Source organism: Giraffa tippelskirchi, chromosome 8 (genome assembly GCF_054371585.1).
Source record: "Giraffa tippelskirchi isolate mGirTip1 chromosome 8, T2T-mGirTip1v1.2.pri, whole genome shotgun sequence".
In the NCBI taxonomy this organism is placed as follows: domain Eukaryota; kingdom Metazoa; phylum Chordata; class Mammalia; order Artiodactyla; family Giraffidae; genus Giraffa; species Giraffa tippelskirchi.
Window position 1 is genome coordinate 113,223,112 of NC_137282.1, and position 22,422 is coordinate 113,245,533.

General features: G+C 39.2%; 1 protein-coding gene across 4 annotated transcripts in view; it reads right to left on the bottom strand.

Moving 5' to 3' along the window:
- Positions 1-22,422, bottom strand: part of CREBRF (CREB3 regulatory factor) — a 68,121-nt gene that overhangs the window by 17,579 nt on the left and 28,120 nt on the right. For all 4 annotated transcript variants that reach the window (XR_014062186.1, XM_081520512.1, XM_081520511.1 and 1 more), the window contains exons 3-7: positions 20,868-20,993; positions 18,345-19,431; positions 11,649-11,843; positions 9,398-9,587; positions 7,812-7,885 (exon numbers count right to left, since the gene is read on the bottom strand). Coding sequence is in view for 3 of the 4 variants with exons in the window: in XM_081520512.1 (XP_081376638.1) it covers positions 7,812-7,885; positions 9,398-9,587; positions 11,649-11,843; positions 18,345-19,431; positions 20,868-20,993 (1,672 nt within the window). In the remaining variant the exon portion in view is untranslated. The remainder of the gene's footprint in view (positions 1-7,811; positions 7,886-9,397; positions 9,588-11,648; positions 11,844-18,344; positions 19,432-20,867; positions 20,994-22,422) is intronic.

Here is a 22,422-nt window from a genome sequence, read left to right on the forward strand (position 1 = left end):
GGTAGTGTCCTCAAATATCAAAGCCTGACAAAGGCATTACAAAAAAGGAAAATTACAGACCAATATCCCTTTTGAATATAAACCTAAAAATCCTTGACAAAGTATTAGCAACAGACTCCAACTTAAAATATCAGACTAGAATCCTGCAAAATATTTGCAAGAGACTCTAAGTAAAAAGGAAAATACATCATAACCAAATAGTTTATTCTAAGAATGCGAGGTTGGTTTAATAAAAAATTAGTTAATATCATTCACCATATTAACAGGGGAATATGCGATATGTTACCAGAATAAAGGAGAACAATGTGATTGCTCCAATAAATGCAATTTAAAAATGAAAGAAATGACAGTATTCCCTGTCTTTTCATGAAAAATGAAACTAGGAAAAGAAGGAAATAAAACAATCGAGGGCATCTCAACTACCAAAAAACCTACAGCCAACATCAACTTAAAAGTCAAAGTTTCCTCTGAAAACAAGGCAGTCACCACTTCTATTCAAATGTCCTCAACACTGCAATAAGGCAAAGAACAGAATTAAAAGGCACAGAAATCAAAAGGAGTAAATAAAGCCATTTCTATTTGCAGGTGACAACTACTTATATAGAAAATTCCAGGGCATCTACACACCTACTATTGGAACTAATTAACTTTGCAAGAAAATAAGGCAGGAGTAATGCACGGAATTCTCTGGTGGCCCAGTGGTTAAGAATCTGCCTGTCAATGCAGGGGATGTGGGTTTGATCCCTACTCCAGGATGATCCCATATGCCTCAGAGCAACTAAGCACAAAGGCCACAACTACTGAGCCCACACATTGCAACTACTGACACCTGAGTGCCCTAGACCCCATGGTCTACAAGAGGAACCACTGAAGTGAGAAGCATGTGAACTGTAATAAAGAGTGGCCCCCACTCACCACAACTAGAGAAAAGCCCAGACACAGCAGTGTAGATCCAGCGCAGCCAAAAAATAAATGTTAAAAAGGGTATAAACAAAATTTCATTTTACATATTAGCAACAAAGAATTTGAAATTTCAATAATGAGTCCATTTCCAATAATATCAAAAATATAAAATATTCAGGAATAAATCTAACAAAAAACGTTAAGGCACTGTACATTGAAAACTATAAAACAAGTCAGAGAGAAATTAAAGAAGACAACCAGATGGAAAGAGATCCCAAATTCATGGATTGGAAGCCTCCATTTTGTTAAGATGATAATTCTCTCCAAATTGATCTACAGATTAGAGCAATTTCAATCAAAATTTCAGAAGACTTCTTTTATAGACAGTGATAAACTGGCTCCAAAATTTATAATGGTCATGCAAAGGACATAGAAGAGCCAAAACAACTTTGAAAGAAAAGAATAAAATTGGAAGACCAACAAGGACAAACACTACCAAGACTTTCATGATCTACTATAAAACTACAGTAAGATACTGTATATTCACATAAAGATAGACAAACAGCTCAATGGAACAGAATATAGAGTCCAGAGGTGGATCCATACATAGGATCAACTGATTTGATGATGGTGACAAAAAAAAAAAATCAATGGAAAAAGGAAGTCCTTTCTTTAAGAATGGTGCTTGATCAACTGGAGATTTGTTTGTGGGGAAAAAAAACTGACTGTAAATCGAAGACTATATAAATCCTAGGAGAAAATCTACACAAAAATACAGTTTTGAAATTGGCAAACTTTCTAATTAGAACACACAAAAATATAAAATATAAAAGGAAAGACTAACATATCAGACTTCATCAAAATTAAAAATTTTTGCTCTTTGGAAGATGTCAGTGAGAAAAGAAAAAGACAATCCAAAGATTAGTATAAAATATTTTCAACATATATATCAGATAAAGAACCTGTATCTACAATAAAGAACTTTTAGAAGACAAAATTTTTAAATGGCAAAATATTTTAACAGACACTTCATCCACATACACACAAACAAAATATATAAACAGCCAATAAGCAAAGATGTTCAACATCATAAATTAATGAAATACAAATTAAGACCACAATGATATACTGCCACATATCCATTAGGTTGGTTAGAAGTGAGAAGACTGACCTTACCAAGTGCTAGCAAGAATATGGACCAACTAGAACCCTCCTATACTGTTTCTGAGAATGTACAACGGCATAGCCACTTTGGAAAACAGCTTGGCAGTTTTTTATAAAGTTACTCACAGATATTTAACCAAGAGAGATTAACACATATGTCCACCCAAACACCTCCACAGGAATATTCATAGCAGCTCTATAGACATATGTCTATAGCATTTATAGCAATAGCAAACAATCTTAAACATTCACCAACACGTGAATGGATAAACAAACTGCAGTATATCTAATACAATGGAATACTACTCAGCAATGAAAACCATTTAACTATTGATATATATGGAGAAATATTTAAATAAATATGCAGAGTTAAAGTAGCCAGGCAAAAAAGAAGAATGTATGGTAGGATTCCATTAATATAAAATTTTAGAAAATGTACACTAATTTACAGTCATAGAAAGCAGATTGTGGTTACTCAGAGATAGGAAAAGAGAGAGGACTAGCTTACAAAGGGGCACTAGGAAACTTTTGGAGGTGATAAAAATGTTCACTATCCTGACTGATTTCACTTGTATGTACATATGTCTAAAGTAACCATATAATACTCTTTAAATATGTGGAGTTATTTTACTTTAGTTATACCTCAATAACGTTGCAGGGTGGAGGGGAGAACACACCTCCAGTTTCAACACATGCAAGTCCTATGGTTTGAAATAAATCTCTACTACTTCAAACACTGCTTTGGAATCAATGATTTGTTATTCCTTATCTTGTAATACTTAGAAGAAACCAATCTAGACTAACACTGAGGAGGAAAATCAGAAATAACTGGCAGGGGGAGAAGAAGTAATATAAAACTACATGCGGGGACAATATATTTAAAAATGTGTCACTAAACAAGGAAAGCACAGCTGACTCCCTAAACCACATGAAACAAGATATTTATGCTTCTCAAATAAACGAGAGAGAAAACCATTAACTCAAACATAAATAAGGACATTTACATGCAGGCTGGACTTCTGAGAAGCAAACAGGTGCCCCGTGCTCAGTAGGTAAAGTCATCAGCTCACTCCTTAAAGTGAGAAGAGCACTGGAGACTGAGAGCGAGCCGAGCAGCCTTCCCGCCCGGGCGGGGTCCGGACCCTGGGGTAGGGAGGGCGGAGGTGACCGCTTCTACCACCACAAACTTCTGGGGGAGGAGGCAAAAGCATCTGGCTCAGAAAGTGAGGACCAAACTTAAACTTCTAAACTAGTTAGTCGCTCAGTTGTGTCAGACTCTTTCATGACTCCATGAACTGTAGCCCGCCAGGCTCCTCTGTCCATGGGCTTCTCCAGGCAAGGATACTGAACAGTGTAGCCACTCCCTTCTCCAGGGGATCTTCCCAACCCAGAGATAGAACCTGGGTCTCCTGCAGGGGGAATCTTTACCGTCTGAGCCACCAGGGAAGCCAGAAGTCTCTTAAGAGATCCCTCCTGTTCTGATTTCATTATCATCCAAGAATCTTCCAAAATTTTAACCTGACATAGCTTGTCTGAGGATAAACGATGTTAATCAGGATGAAGGTCCAGTCCTCTTAGTCGCTTTACTTCTCATTCTGAGACAACAAATCTACATGTGACTCACAGAGCCCACAGAGCTCCTGTGAGCTTTGGAAGAAGCGACCAATAGGAGGAAGAGGTTTGGTGGCACAGGACAGGATGAGGACGATAGCAGTGGGCCCTGAAGCTAGTCCTTGGAACTGTGCTAGCTGATGACACATTTAAATAGATAAGGACAATACAGTACATTTTTCATAAACCTAACTTTAGTCTGAGATTATGTCTTAATTTTCTAACACTGAAATATTCCTCCCCGTATAAAATGACAGTAATTGTAGATGATATTCTTTTTAATGTCCTCATGTGACAAAACACAAAGTTGGCAGCCCTATGGTTCCCATGTCCCCAAATTTGTTTCCAATGTCACTGATTCTAGAAACCATTGGGTCAATAGGTAATGGATAAAAGTGTTCCACAGAGCAGTAACAGTGACTCCCAGATATTTAGAGGAATCAAGGGCACCATTCCCTTGGGAGATACATGTATGTTCCATGGGAAGAACTTGCAAACCACATGTAATTTGGCAGAAACCAACACAATATTGTAAAGCAATTATCCTTCAATTAAAAATAAACAAATTTAATCATTAAAAAACCTACATGTGGCGAACTACACAGAAGTAGCAGCTACTACACTGCTCCTGACACGCCTTCTAAACCAGGTCAAGGCTGCTCTTCCCAATACTGGAGAAGAGAAGCTGTCAGACAGCTGTGGAAGAGAAAAATGATGAGAAGAACCTTTTCCTCTGTGCTGACTAAGAAGAAAACACACCTAGAGATAAGTTTGTTTCCTACATGAAAATATCTACAGGCTTTAAGTTAGCTTTGGAAATAAAAAATTAAAGGCCATCAAAAACTCAATTTGAAATAGAGGGACACATTCAGAAATAAACATATTTCTGACCCTTAACCAATTTCCCAATTGTTCCCCACCCCAGAATACAGAAAATATGTGTTCGTGAGCCTGCACATACATATATACAAGCACAAAAATACATGGCCATACAGATGTACATGATTACGGATAAATTTATTAACTGAACAACACACGGTTATATGCCTACATGTATCCAGAGAAAGAGAGACCCAGAAGGGTTCCAATGACCCACCCCATCTCCCTGAATTGTGAGTCAGCTGGGTTCTATTATAAAATGAAATATGAATGCCCGTGACATTGCAATCATTATATTTATACTTCAGTTCAGTTCAGTCACTCAGTCGTGTCCGACTCTTTGCAACCCCATGGACTGCAGCATGCCAGGCCTCCCTGTCCGTCACCAACTCCCGGAGTTTACTCAAACTCATGTCCATTGAGTTGGTGATGCCATCCAACCATCTCATCCTCTGTCATCCCCTTCTCCTCTTGCCTTCAATCTTCCCTAGCATCAGGGTCTTTTCTAATGAGTCAGCTCTTCACATCAGGTGGCCAAAGTACTGGAGTTTCAGCTTCACCACCAGTCCTTCCAAAGAACATTCAGGACTGATTTCCTTTAGGATGGACTGGTTGGATATCCTTACAGTCCAAGGGATGCTCAAGAATCTTCTCCAACACGACAGTTCAAAAGCATAAATTCTTTGGCCCTCAGCTTCCTTTATAGCCCAACTCTCACATCCATACATGACTATTGGAAAAACTATAGCCTTGACTAGACAGACCTTTGTTGGCAAAGTAATGTCTCTGCTTTTGAATATGCTGTCTAGTTTAGTCATAACTTTTCTTTCAGGGAGTTAAGTGTCTTTTAATTTCATGGCTGCAGTCACCATCTGCAGTGATTTTGGAGCCCCCCAAAATAAAGTCAGCCACTGTTTCCACTGTTTCTCCATCTATTTGCCATGAAGTGATGGGATCTGATGCCATGATCTTTGTTTTCTGAATGTTGCGCTTTAAGTATATATATATATGTGTATGTGTGTGTGTGTGTGTGTGTGTGTGTATATACACACACACTTATAGAGTTCAAAGTCAAGATGCTTTAAAAGCAAGACTAGGAATATGGATAGGAGAATAGGAAAATGGATAGATCTTTATTTCAACAACCAACTATTGTTTTACCTAATTTGTTTACCTTGATTAGAGCTCCTGTGTGGCCATTAATCGGAGAAGGCAATGGCACCCCACTCCAGTACTCTTGCCTGGGAAATCCCATGGATGGAGGAGCCTGGTAGGCTACAGTCCACGGGGTCGCCAAGAGTCGGACACGACTGAGACTTCACTTTCCCTTTTCCCTTTCATGCACTGGAGAAGGAAATGGCAATCCACTCCAGTATTCTTGCCTGGAGAATCCCAGGGACGGCAGAGCCTGGTGGGCTGCTGTCTATGGGGTCGCACAGAGTCGGACACGACTGAAGCGACTTAGCAGTAGCAGTGGCCATTAATAAATAAAACCATGAATTCTTTTCACAAGTTTTAAATATCACAGTTGGGAATCCTCTTTCTGTCCTCACAAATGGAAACAAGATAATCAAGGCAGTGGATTACGAAAAACTGCACAACACAACACCTGGACTTCCCAAGTGGCTCAGTGGTAAAGAATTCACTTGCCAAAGGAGGAGACCCGGGTTCAATCCCTTGGTCAGGAAGGTCTCCTAGAGAAGGAAATGGCAACCCACTTCAGTATTCCTGCCTGGAGAATTCCAAGGACAGAGGAGCCTGGGGGTTATAGTCTGTGGGGTCGCAAAGAGCTGGACACGACCTAGTCACTGAGCACACACGCATGCACAACACTTGTTGAGCACTTATGTGCCAGACATCATGCTGGAGTTAAGAAAATCTCTGGAAACAAATAATAATCAATCATTTAGCCACTGTTCCACTTTAAGATACAGCTTAGCCCAACAGCTAACTGACAGTGAAGAGGACAATTTCAGAGGCAAAGGAACATATGAGCTCTTATGACACGAGGCATAAGGAAGAGGAGAGGGGTGGTCCTTACTATAGAAGATCAAAAGCAGAGCTTTCCCACCCCCCAGTTCACTATACAAGGGTTCCAAGTGTGTGAGGTAATGGTTCTCTTTTCCTGGTGGCTCAGCTGGTAAAGAATCCGCCTGCAATGCAAGAGACCTGGGTTTGATCCCTGGGTTAGGAAGACCCTCTGGAGAAGGGAACAGCTATCCACTCCAGTATTCTGGCCTGGAGAATTCCATGGGCTATATAGTCTATGGGGTCGCAAAGAGTTGGACACAACTGAACGATTTTCACTTTCACTTTCACCCCACAAGGGCCTCCTCCCATGAGTAGCCTACTCGGTTTTACTCCAGAATGCTTTAGAGATGACAGTTTCCTGCCTGTGCCAGGATGTGAAAGATTAGGAAGCACTGATCTAAACCAACGGATCCCAAATAAGTACTAGAATGGCTGCATAAGAGTGATCTAGGGTAACATTAAAAATATGGATTCCTGGGTTCTACTTGCATAGATTATAGTTCAGAGAATCTGGGGAGAAGTCTAGAAATCTGTAGTTTAATATGTACATATATTAAATGATTCTAATATGTGTATTAGAATGATCAGATGATTCTAATGAGCAATCACATTTGTAAAACACATTTCCAAACTATCCACTCAAAGGTTAAAATATACATTAGTCAATAAAACTGGCTAACTCTGCACACAACTGTAAAATTGAAGTCAGAGATTACCATGGTCACAAGAGGAGATCTGGCTTGGTGAGCCACAGGCAGACACTAAGAGAAGAACATGAATGAATAAGTATAGCTTACTGAATGGATGAACAAAAAAAAGAGGCTGGCCTGGACTTCCCTGGAGGTACAGTGGACAAGAATCTACCTGCTAGTACAGGAGACACAGGTTTGATCTCTGGTCCAGGGAGATTCCATTTGCCACAGGGCAACTAACGCCCATGCACAACTACTGAGCCCAAGCTCTGGAGGCTGCGAGTCTCAACTACCGAGCCCACAGGCCGCAACTACAGAACCTGTGCGCCTAGAGCCTGTGCTCTGTAACAACAGAAAGCCCGCGGGCAGCAACCAGCACCGAGCGCTACCGAAAGTGAATCATTAAATGAAAGAGGCTGGCCCAGAGCCGGGCAGAACACAGGGAAAGCAAACAACAAAACCAAAAATAATAGAGAGAGCTGTCAGCAAGGTAAATGGAAGTTAATCAAATTCATGTAAGTGCAGGCTTACCATATTCTGTGTTGAGGCCCCATAATTTCACTTTATTAGCTTCATACTGAGCTTTTTTCTTTAACCGACAAGCCCTGGGAAAGGAAGGAGCAATTACTTCACTTGTTTTTTTTAAGTGAACATTCAGAATATCCTTTTTGCTGCTGTCATTTTCTAATAGCAACCAAAAAAATCACTGTCTATTGATGTTTACATCAAGGGCCTCAATTACCCAAAACATACAATATATGTATGGACCTCATTTATCCAAACTTATTTCTTAAAATTTCACCCATTCAAAAAATAAAGCTATGGCTAATATACCAGAATAAACAGAAAGTGACAATCAAGTGTTGTAGAAGATGTGAAGTAAGTGGAACCCTCATATGTTGCTTGAGGGAATGTAGAACAGTACATACAGCTACTTTGGGAAACTGTAAATATTTTTTTAATGTACTTCATTACTTTGGAAACAGCTACTTTGGCATTTTCTTATAAAGTTAAACACACTAGGTATTTACCCAAGAGAAATGAAAACTGATGTTCACATGAACACCTGTAAGTAAATGTGTGTATGTGCTCAGTTGCTCTGCTGTGTCCAACTCTTTGAGACCCCATGGACTGCAGCCCACCAGGCTCCTCTGTCCATGGGATTTTTCAGGCAAGACTACCAGAGTAGGTTGTCATTTCCTCCTCCTGGGAATCTTTCCAACCTGGGGATTGAACCTGCATCTCCTGCACTAGCAGGCAGATTCTTTACCACTAAGCCACCTGAGAAACTCAAGTAAATGTTTATGGTGACTTTATTCGTAACTGCCCAAAATTAGAAACCACTCAACTATCCTTCACCTGGTGAACAGATACACCAGAGAATTAATGTATCACTTCAAAGGACTATTACCATCAATAGAGAGTATCAAACTATTACTCCACACAACATGGATGAATCTCAAATTCATCCTGTGTGAAATCAAAGCCAGACTCAAAAGGCTGCATAGAATGATTCCATCTGTATTCTAGAGAAGGCACAACTGTAGGAACAGAAAACAGATCGGTGGTTGTGAGGAGTCAGGGTGGGAGAAGGAGTTCACTTTTAGAAAGAGACAAAGGAAATTTTTTAAGGTGATAAAAATGTTCAGTATCTTGATTATGGTTGTGGTTGCATGATTGATGTGTTTGTCCAAAACTCACAGAAGAATACACTAAAAGGGAAGACAAGTAAACAAAAAAAACCTCAATTAAAAAAACCCTGACTTGTTGCAAAACAAACAAAAACTAAAGCTATGATAAAATTTTTTCATTTTTATACTACAATATAAGGCCCTTGAGTTCATTCACTTCTCCCCTTTAAAAACTTATTCCAAAAGTAATTAGCCCCCAACTAAAATAAATAAATTTATTAAAAAAAAAAAAGTAAAAACTTATTCCATGAAGCACAACTACCATCATTTATTTTCAAAGGAAAAATTATAATACTCTCATTGTACTATTTATAAAAGGATATTTCTGAAAAAATGGCTGAAGGCCATCTCCTCTATGAAAGCTCACTGAAGTCTAACCTCACTTCCCAGACTTCAACTACATGAGTGAACATGATTAGCATTTACCTGGAAGCCAGCTTGTTTTTCTCCTTCCTTGACCTTGGCCGGGCTGTTAAGGGAAGCTCACTGACTGGAGTCAGATCACTAATCACTTTATTCAGTTTCCGCAGTTCATTGCCTATCTGGAGTAGTTTTTTAGGATTTGGGGTCAGGTCTTCCACATCTGTTCTCCGAGACTTCTTTACTGCATATTTTCCTATAGGTGATTTAAAAGAAGTTTAAGTGAGATCATTTTATTTAACAAGAGATACATTTCTATAGACATTTAAAAATCCATCTCTCTCTTTTCTTTTTCAGCATATGAACAATCTACAGAAGGAGGGCTGGACTTCTCTCCTTCCCACCTTGTGACAGCAAGAAATGGAGGTAATATGGCACAACTCTATCCTTTTCCCAACCCTTCTCCATCTTAAGGTTTGCAGTAAAGCGTCTGCCTACAATGCGGGAGACCTGGGTTCAATCCTCGGGTCGGGAAGATCCTCTGGAGAAGGAAATGGCAACTCACTCCAGTACTCTTGTCTGGAAAATCCCATGGACGGAGGAGCCTGGTAGGCTACGGTCCACGGGGTCGCAAAGAGTCAGACACAATTGAGCGACTTCACTTTCTTTCTTTCACTTTCTATGACAGATTCTTAATTATCTGCATGGAAGTAATAATCAAACTTCAGGACTATAGTGCAAGCTCATCTGCACATAAAAATCAGGGCTAGGATCTAGTATATGGTCAGGAACAAATTTGGAAATTTTACCCAAACCAAGACGTTTATACCGCTATGACTGAAAATTTGTCAGACACATATATTCCTGTGTTGAATTCAAAAGTCCAGCAAATAAGGACTGCCTTTTCAGAAACTGTCTTCAGTTAGTTTGATAAACAGCAGTACAAAAGACTCAGAAAGACCTTCCCTACCACTGCAGGCAAGAGGGATGGCTCTCTCCTCTGAACGGCAATACCCTGAACAGCTTTCCTAGAACTCATTACATGCTACCTGGACCTGTTTATTGGGCCTGTCTTTTCATTTCTGGCAGAAAACTGATCCCAAGTCAAAAACTAGGTCTTTCATACACTGAAAGATAGTAGAATATGACCTGAGTGCTAGTGGAAAGGGAAAATGAGGTACAAATATACTTCTGATGCAACATCTGTGTCAAAAATGCTTGGCAACTTAAATCTGTAGCATGAGCGACTACTAAACTGTTTACTGAGCTTTAGACCTAATAGTGCCCTCCACCTTCTCAGTAGAGACTTTGGATTAAGGTAAAAATAAAATTTGTGCAGAGGAAATTCTACTCAATTACATCCTCTTGGGTCCATAGTTCGAAATCTGGCCTAAGACTATAAGCTTCTCCTGATTCCTACTGTTTAGTTTTTCCCACTCCACTCCTTCTCTCCACAATTATTCTTCCTTTTTTTCCCTTTCTATCCTCTCTTCTCCCACCACAATTTTGATTTCAATCTCCCTGTTTATACTTAGGCTTGGAGACTGGGTAAGAATGAAAGACAGAGGTGCCGGAGCCCATTCTCTTCCTCCCCAATCCTTCTTTCTTGCTAACAGCAGCTGCAACAGGTCAGCAATCAGCAGGCTCCTGGTCATTTCCCAGGTAGGACAGGTAGACCAAGAAGTGACTAGAAATCATTTTTACACAAGCTTTCCTCCTTGTTTAGGTGATGGCTGTTAAAACTGAAAAAAGCTATTCACAAATGAAGAGCAATCATAGCAAATACAGCAGCTCTATTGCTCCACTCTCCCATTTGTTAGGAGGGGTTGAACCTATGTATAATGTTTAAAGTATTGTGGTTTACTATCTCTATTTGGAAGTGACTTAAACATTAGGGACAGATGGTTACTAAGACTTATCATGGTGATCATGAAATGAACTGAAAGTCACTCAGTCACGTCTGACTCTTTGCGACCCCATGGACTACACAGTCCATGGAATTCTCCAGGCCCGAATACTGGAGTGGGTAGCCTTTCCCTTCTCCAGGGGATCTTCCCAATCCAGGGATCAAACTGGGGTCTCCCACACTGCCAGCGGATTCTTTACCAGCCGAGCCACCAGGGAAGCCCTTGTGGTGTTCATGGTGTACGCAAACGTCACTATGTAATATACCTGAAACTACAATAACGTAATATCGAACGTCAACTGTATTTTAAAAATAGTAAGCAGGAACAAAGAAAGAAAAAGGAAGGACAGAAGGAAGGGAGGGAGGAAGGGAGGGACGCACACAGCACGTGTGATCAGAATCTCCTCTTACCGTGGTGTAAGCCATTTTTCTGGTACATGTTACTTGGCAAGGTCTCTCGGTTCCATTCAGATGGCCTCAGCATCCTCTCCTGCTGTGATGGTGTGAGTTGTTCACTGTACTCCCAGAAGTACCTTCTTTTACCTCTTTTCCGAGAGGTAATTGAAGTCATCTCCTTCAAGTCTTCCACAGAATCATTTTCATAGCCTTAAAAAAAGAAAATGCCAACCCCCCCAACATTTCTTAAGTTCCACAAATTTTAATAAACCAATCACGAAAAACAAAAAGATTCCTTCTATTTACTACTTGACACATTTCACCTGAAAACATCATTAGCATGTCAAAGATAATAAACCAAATCTGTAAAAATAACATTTAATATAGATATTTCTAACTCATAAAATATTCAGAGATTAATAAACAGAAATAACTACACTGTGTATCTTCCTTAGGTTTCTCTTTGGTTAGTATATGACACTTTTTTTGTATCATCACATAAGATTGCGAGAATAATGAAATCCAGCCACAGGAAGACAACCCAATCTAAAAATGGGCAGAGACCTAAATAGACATTTCCCCAAAGAAGACATATAGATGGCCAATAGGTACACGAAAAAGATGCTCAGTATCACTAATTGTCAAAGAAACACAAATCAAAACCACAATGGGTAACGCCTCTCGCCAGTCAGAACGGCCATCATTAAAAAGTCCACAAGCAATAAATGCTGGAGAGGATGTGCATGTTGATGGGAATGTACGTTGGTAGAGTCACTATGGAAAATAGTATGAAGGACCCTTCAAAAACTACAAAATAGAGGTGCCACAGGATTCAGCAATTCCACTCCTGGGCATATATCCAAAGAAAACTCTAGTTCAAAAAGATACACACACCACAGTGTTTACAGCAGCACTATAACAGCCAAGACTTGGAAGCAACCTAAATGTCCATCGACAGTTGAATGGATAAAGAAGATAGAATACTACTCAGCCATAAAAAAGAATGAAATCATGCCATTTGCAACAACACGGACAGAAGTAGAGATTATCATATTAAGTGAAGTCATACAAAGAAAAATAAATACCATATGGTATCACTTATATGTGGAATCTAAAATATGACACAATGAACTTATTTTACAAAACAGACTCATGGACATAGAAAATAAACCTGATTACCAAAGAGTAAAGTGGGGGGAGGAATAAATTAAGAGTTTGGGATTTGTGGACAGAAACTACTATATATATAAACAACAAGATACTACTGCACAGTAGGGGACTATATACAATATCTTATAATAACCTATAATGAAAAGAGTATGAAAAAGATTTTATGTATACATAACTTAATCATTTAGCTGCATACCAGAAACTAACACAACACTGCATAAATCAACTATACTTCAATTTTTAAAAAAGGAAATACAGTCACAGGAATGTCAAAGTACCATCAGTTAATGATGGTACTTAAGAGACTATACAATTTTTTTTTATGTCTTCTGTCTAATATTTATGTATTTGAAACATTCCCAGACAGAAGTGAAGTGAAAGTGAAATGAAAGTCACTCAGTCGTGTCTGACTCTTTGCAACCCCATGGACTATACAATCCATAGAATTCTCCAGGCCAGAATACTGGAGTGGGTAGTCTTTCCCTTCTCCAGGGGATCTTCCCAACCCAGGGATCGAACCCAGGTCTCCCACACAGAAAGCTGTTGCATTTCTTGGATGGTAACCTACTAGGCAGAATTCTGTAAGGCAATAGTGGTTTTCTTTCTACTTGCCACTCTATCCTTTCTGTAAAAGTACAAGAATGACAGTTCTCACACAGGCTATTCAAATAAAAACATATGCCTATCCTAACTAATATTTTATCAGAAGCAATTTGAATTTACTTCACTTTTTTTTAAATTTTTTTTTATAAACTTATTTATTTTAGTTGGGGGCTAATTACTTTACAATATTGTAATAGTTTTTGCCATACATTGACATGAATCAGCCACGGGTTTACATGTTAAATTTACTTCACTTTTTTAGAAGCTATTTTCCCTACTAATAGGAAGTTTCAGAAAATAATTAATTCTGGGCCACTGGAACTACTGGTTTGACCCAATACAGGATGATTTGTAAATCTAAAATACCCTCAGAGCACGTCTGTCTTAGAAGTACAAATGGGCTGTGCACAGAATATGTTGTTGTTTGCTAAGTCACATCAGACTCTGCAACCTCATGGACTGTATCACACCACGCTCCTCTGTCCTCCACTATCTCCCGGAGTTAGTTCAGATTCATGTCCATTGAGTTGGTGATGCTATCTAACCATCTCATCCTCTGCCACCCCTTCTCCTTTTGTCTTCAATCTTTCTCAGCATCAGGGTCTTTTTCAACAAGTTGACTCTTCACCATCAGGTGGCCAAAGTATTAGAGCTGCAGCAACAGTCCTTCCAATGAATATTCAGGGTTAGTTTCCTTTAGGATTGACTTGTTTGATCTCCTTGCAGTTCAAGGGACTCTCAAGTCTTCTCCAGCACCACAATTTGAAAACATCAATTCTTTGGCACTCAGCCTTCTTTATGGTACAGCACATCCATACATGACTACTGGAAAAACCATAGCTTTGACTATACCTCAACACAGGCAGATGCACCAACTGAAACACTCCTATCAGTGTCAAGAACTGGTGTCCCACATTTAAGTCCACCCCAGCCCAAAGTATAAAGGGAACATTTTCACATGTAACTTTCTCAGGCAACCCATCCCCCCAACACTTTATTTGATACACTCCTCAGGTGGCCTAGATTTCTGGCAAAACACTGTCTCTCTCATTTAATGTATTCACATATTTTGTGAGTACTCACAGGTATTTCATCTGAGGCTTCTAAGAACCTGGTAGGAAGAGGTTATTAACTTTATTTATACAAACATGCTCATGGAGGTTTAAGTGATTTGGCAAAGCCGGGACTGGCTCAGGCCCCATGACTCCAGCTCCAATTTGGCTTCCTACTTTCCTGTGTCTATCCAGTTGAATGGTCTGAACAGAATTTTTTCCCATATATATTCCATGTTAAATTCAGTCATTAGGATTTGGACTTCTTCTCTCCTACACAAATTAGTTATCACTTTTGCTTAATTCATATGTTCAACCTTTTTCTAAAAAAGTGTTTAAGGGTATCCGTTTTCTTTAACCTAAAATTTTCTAAAGCATATACCATAAATTCACAATAACGTGTGTGCACACACACATACATACACTCAAAGGATTTGTTAAAGTCTTTCAATTTAAAGACTACTGTGATCAAGTAGCATGCAGAAAAGTTATTCAATATATTCCCAGATCAGTGGTCTTGCATTTAAGGTGATTAAATATTTCTCAAAGTGTGTTCTTAGGAACACTATTACTATAAAATAAGCCCTCAATCCCAAGTGAGTTCTGTGGTCAAATAAATTTTAAGTAACACTCATCTTGCCTCTCTCTCTTGCCAAGTCACAGTACACATAAGATCAGAAGACCAAGAAATCATAACAGTAAATAAACCCACTAAAGTCTAAGTTACACAAAGACAAGAATCACGTCAATTCTGTTTACCTCTGCACAGCCAATAATCTAGTACACACAGTGTCTAACACAAGATAGGTACACCCCCGACTTTTTTTTTTAAACAAATCAGTGATTTGTTTAATGTACAAATGTACATTTCCCATGGAGACTTTTCTATTTTCATTTGATGGATCACCATATTGATCTAATTCATTCCTTCCTGACACAATTACCAAAAGGTAGTCAAAAAGGTGACATAGATGCCTAAAATTCTGATCACACATCTTTGATTAGTGCAGGTTCCTGCCATTAAGCTGGTAAAGCCAATCATGAAAACGTTTAGTAGGAATTACAAACTGAACTCGCATTCTGGGGACCTAAATCTTAGCCTTACAACCATGTAATTCCATGACCCCAAACGGTTGTTGCCTGTCCTCAGAATAGGCCCTATTAAAACTTGGGAGCAAGTCCAGAGTAGGGACTGAAACTCCATTTTACACCTTTCCTGGAGCTTTGTAGACTCAGGCACTGTTGTAGCCAACTGCCAAGAAACAGCATCAAGGGAGCTAGTCATCACAAAAGGGCCTTTGTACACCGTCTGCTGCAAATTAAACCAATCAACCCACTCTAAAACTAGCATTCTGAAGAAACTATAACCATCCCACTTTTCTGCTTCAAAGAATTTCTTCTTGCATCTCACCAATTCACATTTGTATTCTTAAAGTCGCCTGTGTAGCTCTTTTTTCCAAGAAGGGAAATTTTCATTAGCAAATGTGAATAAATCCCCCAAATACCACAAAATATCACTGATTTGAGGTTAAAGCATTTCATTTGTTGACATTTGTGAGAAGCATCCAAGTAATCCTAACCAAAGAGGTTTTACTTCAAGTCAACTGGAAGTAAGTGAATTAAATGCCATCCAAACATTTAGCATTGTTACACAGCACCGAGAGGAAGGCTTCACCCTGCCAAGTGCCAGCTAATGCATCTCTGTTTTAAAGCAGTGTTGGCTGCTTAATACCAACAAACTCACAAATCAGGGTTCTCCTATCAGGACAGGGCAAGAGAATGTGCCAGGACAGAAAAACACCAACTGTAACAAGGTTTACCCCTCCCTACAAGAATCACAAGACTGAGAAAATGGACATGTAGGTCAAGTTATGAAGTGGTTTCTCTTCATGGACCCACTCATCTCTCAACACATTCATCCAGGTGAAACCAAGTCAAAAGATCAAGGATGAACTTAAACTGGAGTTAAAAGTCAAAGAAAGGTGGGAATTCCCTAGTGGTCCAGTGGTTAGGACTCCATGCTCTCACTGTCAAGGGCCCAGGTTCCATCCCTGGTCAGGGAACTAAGATCCCGTCCAAAAAAATCAAAGAAAAGCAAACCTAAAAGCAGAAGTGGAATAAACAGTATAGTCCTTGCCCACCTTGACTGGTGATGGCAGAATTTACTCCCTCAGGAATATTTAAATATTTAAAAGGAATATTTATATATTCCTTTTAGTGTCAACTGGTAAAGAAATTTTTCTTCTCTACACTTTCCATTTCCTAGTTATTACTCCTTGTCTCGACCCTTCCCCTCCCTCCTACCCTAATTCTAAATACGGGATTCAAAACAATAGGGCTGATCTGTCAGGCTGTAAGGAGCACTAACACCACTCTGGTCTCCCCATGGGAGGGAGCTACATAACTTACCACTAACTGCAAAGACAACTCGCCTTCAAACACCTCAAAGCAGATTCATTAACTGGCTGAGAGAAAAGTTTTCTTGCTAAGTAGAAAAGACAGCTGGTTCTATCAAGACTATACTGAGTACTAAAGTAAAGCAAAGAAAATGCATAAACCCTGTTCCTCCACAGCAAAGCACCTTTTCTTTACTTGAAACTCCACCCAAGTCAAACAATTTGGTTGTATCAAATGCATAAATCTAAGCATTTATGCAACAGAAAAATTTCACTAAGAGGAAAGTCTCTCAGCAATAATATGCCTCACTGGTCACAGTACAGCTACTGCTGCACCTTCTATGGCTAAAAAACCTTTCTGAAGATTAAACATCAATGTTTATACTGCCCAAAATTCCAACAACAAAAGGGCTCTCTTTGACAATTCATAAAGTTTTTACTAACTTGGTCTTTTATGTAGAAGTTATAGTACCAACATTATTTCTGAAGAATAACTTTCATTTAAATGTGAAGATTTCCACCTCTTTTGTGCATTTTTAACTCTGTGCCACTTGGCAATACCATTTTCATAAATAAAAACTGCATGAGCCAACAGTGACAAGAGCCCAACCATGTACATGCTGAAGTGAACCAGTTCCTCATGAGTTTCATTTTCTTTTTCCCTTTTATTTATAATGTGCTGTATATAAACAGAGCAGAGACTCCTTCATGCTCATTAAAGCATGTATTTTTCTTCAATAGAAAAATACTGTGCAAATGAAAGATGCAGCAGACACAAAGAAAAAGCTGTCTTTTACATTATTCATTAAACAGGCTTTGTTGGTTATTAGGCATGAGTAATACAAACCATCATCACTTGATTCACCATTCTTGGGATTCCAAACTTACCTTAAGTCTAACAGAGGGACAAAGGCAGAAATAGGAATACTTTTAAACCAATCAATTTTGGCATCTTTGCACAGCTGCTAAGAGTGACAAATCAGGTCACTTAACATAAGATAGAGAAGGCAACGGCAACCCACTCCAGTACTCCTGCCTGGACAATCCTATGGACAGAGGAGCCCAGTAAGCTGCAGTCTATGGGGTCACTAAGAGTCAGCACAACTGAGCAGCTTCACTTTCACTTTTCACTTTCCTGCATTGGAGAAGGAAATGGCAACCCACTGCAGTGTTCTTTCCTGGAGAATCCCAGGGACAGGGGAGCCTGGTGGGCTGCCGTCTACAGGGTCACACAGAGTCGGACACGACTGAAGCAACTTAGCAGCAACATAAGATAAATTAAGAAGCAGCCCTCAAGGAATCAGCATATGAACCATATATGAGCAAAAATGATTATTTTAAAACTGTTTGAATAGATAAAAACAATTATATATCCAAGCCAAGATACTAAGTCACTTAATCTCCAAACTCAGACAAAGAAAGCCCACAGCAAAACCTTCTATTTCAAGAGAGTAGGAAACAGTTTGGTAAGCCTCCAAATAATGTAATACCTGGTTCAGAGAAAGTGTCACTAATGTCATCATCCTTGTCATCTTCATAATCCTCTTCCTCTTCTTCTTCTTCCTCGTTTTCCGAAAGTTCATGCTCGCTGCCAAATCCTTCATCATGGTCCTCGTCGTCAACATCCTCCTCATCCTCCTCATCTTCTTCAGGACTGCATTTGGTTGGTTGTTCACCCAAGTTGTCAGAGACAAAAAGGGAGTAATTGTGCTCTTCTTTTTTCTGGGATGAATCTGAGACCGATGTGCTGGCAGAAAGGCTGCTACTCTCTCCTGCTGCAATTGACCCAGGCCCCTCCGGAGGCAGGGGACTGAGTAATAGTTCCTGGGTCTCTTTAAAAGGCAAAGCTGGCGTGGCATGGCCCTGCGGGGGCTCCGGCCCTTTTCTCTCCGGTCTCTTGGCGACCGCTCCACAGTAGCAAGTGTTCTCCTTGGCTGCGTCTGCATGAACCTGGCTCGAGAGAGGCCGGCTCTGCTGCACTGGGTTGATCTTTACCTTTGCCTTTTTCACATAGTCTTTACATTCAACATGAAAGTTCACTTTTTCATTATGATACATGTTGGTCTTCACCATGATTTGTGTGCTTGAAGTGGGTTTACTTGCTTTTTGGACACAGTCTGACAAAGGGACCTCAGCCTGAAGAGTCTTAGAAGAACACACAGGGGCAGCTGCTCTGCTTGTGATCTTTTTACCAGGGAATGAAGAGGCCAAGGGATTTTGTTTGACACTGAAAAGTGAATCAGGGTAATAAAGGGAATCAGAAACAGACTGAGAGTCCTCGCTATTAAGCTGGGCCAGAGTTGGAGTTTTACTTATGACCTCTTCATCTTGGTAAGGGCTAGAAAAGTCATCAAGACCCAAGTAATCCACTTCTTTTGTTCCCCAGATGTCACAGCTGGTTAGTTTGGTGTACTTCGTTAAGTCTTCACAGTATGTATCCCACTGTTCCCAGTTTGAGGTTAAAGCACCCTCATTATCCAGGACATCTGTGAAAGACTCCAGATTTTCAATGTCTTTGCAGTCCTCCAAAGAAAGGAAGTTGTCTCTAGGATTCTGTTGGTAGTTCATCTCTCTATCCTGAGAAAGGTTTTAAAAAAAAAATCACATACCATATTTAAGGAAAAAATTAATAACCTATATCCTCACTTTCATATATCTGGTAAACAGTACCAACCTTTGGTCTGTTTTAAGATAAAGACTACTTACATGTCACTCTACCATTCCATTTAGTATCATTTCCTTGGGCAAGGAAAAAAAAAAAACAAGAGGGAAACTACGTCCCCTGAGAAACTTAGGTATGGTCAAGGGCTCTTGAACTTCACTACACTCTTGCTGAAAAAGTTTACATTTCCTGATCTTTAACTCAGAAAGGATTTGGGGATTTTCTTAGAAACAAGCTTCATCTATAAAGCAAATAATAAAGGCCTTTCCTTCATCATAGAAGAATCTGTCCTCCTAAGTCAGAACTTATACACAGAGTGAAGAGCAATCCAGAGTTGAAACTCAGCCACAGAAAGATAAAATCTTTGGAAAGAACTTTTAACAACTCTTGGGCTTGGGGAATAAAATACTCCTCTCACGAGCATTGTACTTCTCATGAGTAGAGATATGATTTTTAAAACGTCAGTATGACTATGCAGCCATTAACAAGAATGCACGTAAGCTCTAATGTATTAAGATGAAAGGCCACTTACCACATGTTATGTTAGAAAGAGTTAAGTTACAGAACACTGTATTAATGATATGTCATACAATTTAAAATATTCATATATTATTATTAATTATACATGCATAGAAAAACTCTGTTGGTCTTAATTACCTCTAGGGAGAAGGTTTGGTGGGTGGAGGCTCAGTAAGAAAATGAGGAAATTTTCAGTTTTCCAGTCTGTTTTTGTTCTGTATCAATTTTTCCATTTGTTTGTTTGCTTTGTTTTGTTTTTTCCTTTTGCTTGCATATGTGTCTCTGTGTTTTACCAGTTTTACTGAAGTAGAGTTTACATACCACAAAATTCACCTCTACAAAGTGTACAACTCAATAGTTTTTAGTAAATTAACAGATTTGTGTCAGCATTCCAGTTTTTTATATACCTATGCTGCTTAAGTTGCATGTAATTTAAATTATTCTTAAGTGTCTATTTACCTCAAGAATAAATAGTAAGTATATTCAGATATTGCTTGGAATTGCTATTTTTGCCTCACATTCTCTGTAGCACATGCCTTACTCAACGTTATCATTCCTAAATATCCCAGCTGAAAAGTCTTTTAACTGTTAGGCTAAAAGATGCCTTCTCATCCTCATTATCAAAAAACTAGATCTAAGGATGTTTAGATAATCTTTCCCCCTATTATTTTCAATGGGTTCATACATCCTGCTAAAATACTAGGACTGATACTAATAAGCATTAAGTTTGGCCTAATCACATTCTTTTCTTTTTAAGTCTTTATAAATAAAAAACTAGACAATACCTTTACCCCAAATTGATTAAAGCAGAATCCAAGAAAATGTTACTTACCAGTTCATACATGAAATCTGGATCTGAACTGTTTGCTAAGAGATCTGTGCTCATCAGAGTCTGTTCTGAAAAGGTGTGGCTTCGAAAGGCATCCCCAAAAGGCGGATCCATTCCGCTTACACTAGGCTACAACAAAGTGATTTTAATTTTGCAAAGTTAACGACTGCTTCAAGGCCAATTTATTACATACAAGACCCACCACCATACCTACTAAGTAATTATTTTCAGAACAATTTTGTATTTTTTTCCTGCTTAACATTAAAATAACACTAAGATGCATTAAACGTAAGAAAATGAACAGAGCGGCAACTGTTAATAGTATCTAATTTCTAAAAACTAAAGTTTATTTAGCCCCTGGAGTCAGCACATAGTACCCTAATGAGTACTTTTATTTATTAGCTATATAACATGTCTTCAAATCCATCTCTAACAACACTAGCTGTTCTAATTCCACAAAGTGGAGGATCCCCTGCCATTTCCTGGAGTCAGCAGAGGTAGCAAGACATTCTCACTCTACACTCCTCAATGAATTCAATCTTATTTCCCCAAACAAGTGGAAGACCATTTGGGCATCTCTAACCCAAAAATGCCTCTAGGAATGTGATGGAGACAGGATAAGCCAAATATCAAAAAACCCACTGAGTGAGGCCAGTAACTAGGACATGAACTCAGTAGCCTTAATCCTGATCCCTAAGAAGAGTACAGTTTCTATGACAATAAGAAAGGGAGAAGAAAAAAAAGACTCAGCATCCAGAGTTAACACTCCTTTTCTCTGCATCCCCCCTTTCCCATTTCAGTATCTATACAAATCACTCTAGCGTGAAGTTCCAGCTAACACTCCTAAAAAGTGGCCCAAACAAGTCAAAGTCCTCACTGTGAAATCTAACTTGGATAAAGGAAGAAGATGAGAAAGAATAAAAATTCCCTCTTTTTCTTCTTTTCCAAACTAGTCAAAACTTTTAAATTTATATTATAGTCTACTTGCTTATATTTCTCTATTCATATACATATACTTTCTATCTAACACTGACTGACCCATTTTTACACACTTTTTCATCATGTTTTTCTTGATGGGCATGTCCCATCCCAGGGGTTTCCCCGGTGGCTCAGCTGTAAAGAATCCACCTACCAATGCAGGAGATGTGGGTTTGATCCTAGGGTCGGGAAGATGCCCTGGAGAAGGAAATGGCAACCCACTCCAGTACCCTTGCCTGCGAAATGCCATGGACAGAGGAGCCTGGTAGACTACAATCTATGGTGTCGCGAAGAGTCAGACACAACTTAGCGACTAAACAACTTCCCATCCCATTCTTTTGTTTCTAATTTTCTGCAACCTATTGGGCTGCAAGCTCAAAATAAGTGTTTTATGGACCTAACTTCAAGTATTCAATAAACAGTAAATGAATCTGTGAATGGGAAAGAACTTGAAACAGGTATCTCCAGTCCACTTGGTATAGTGGTTAGGGTAGAGATAGGCCACTGGTCCACAAATCCCTTCTTCCTTCACTGCCTACTGGACCATCTCAGCAAGTTGTTGATTTCCTGTGCTCAAGGC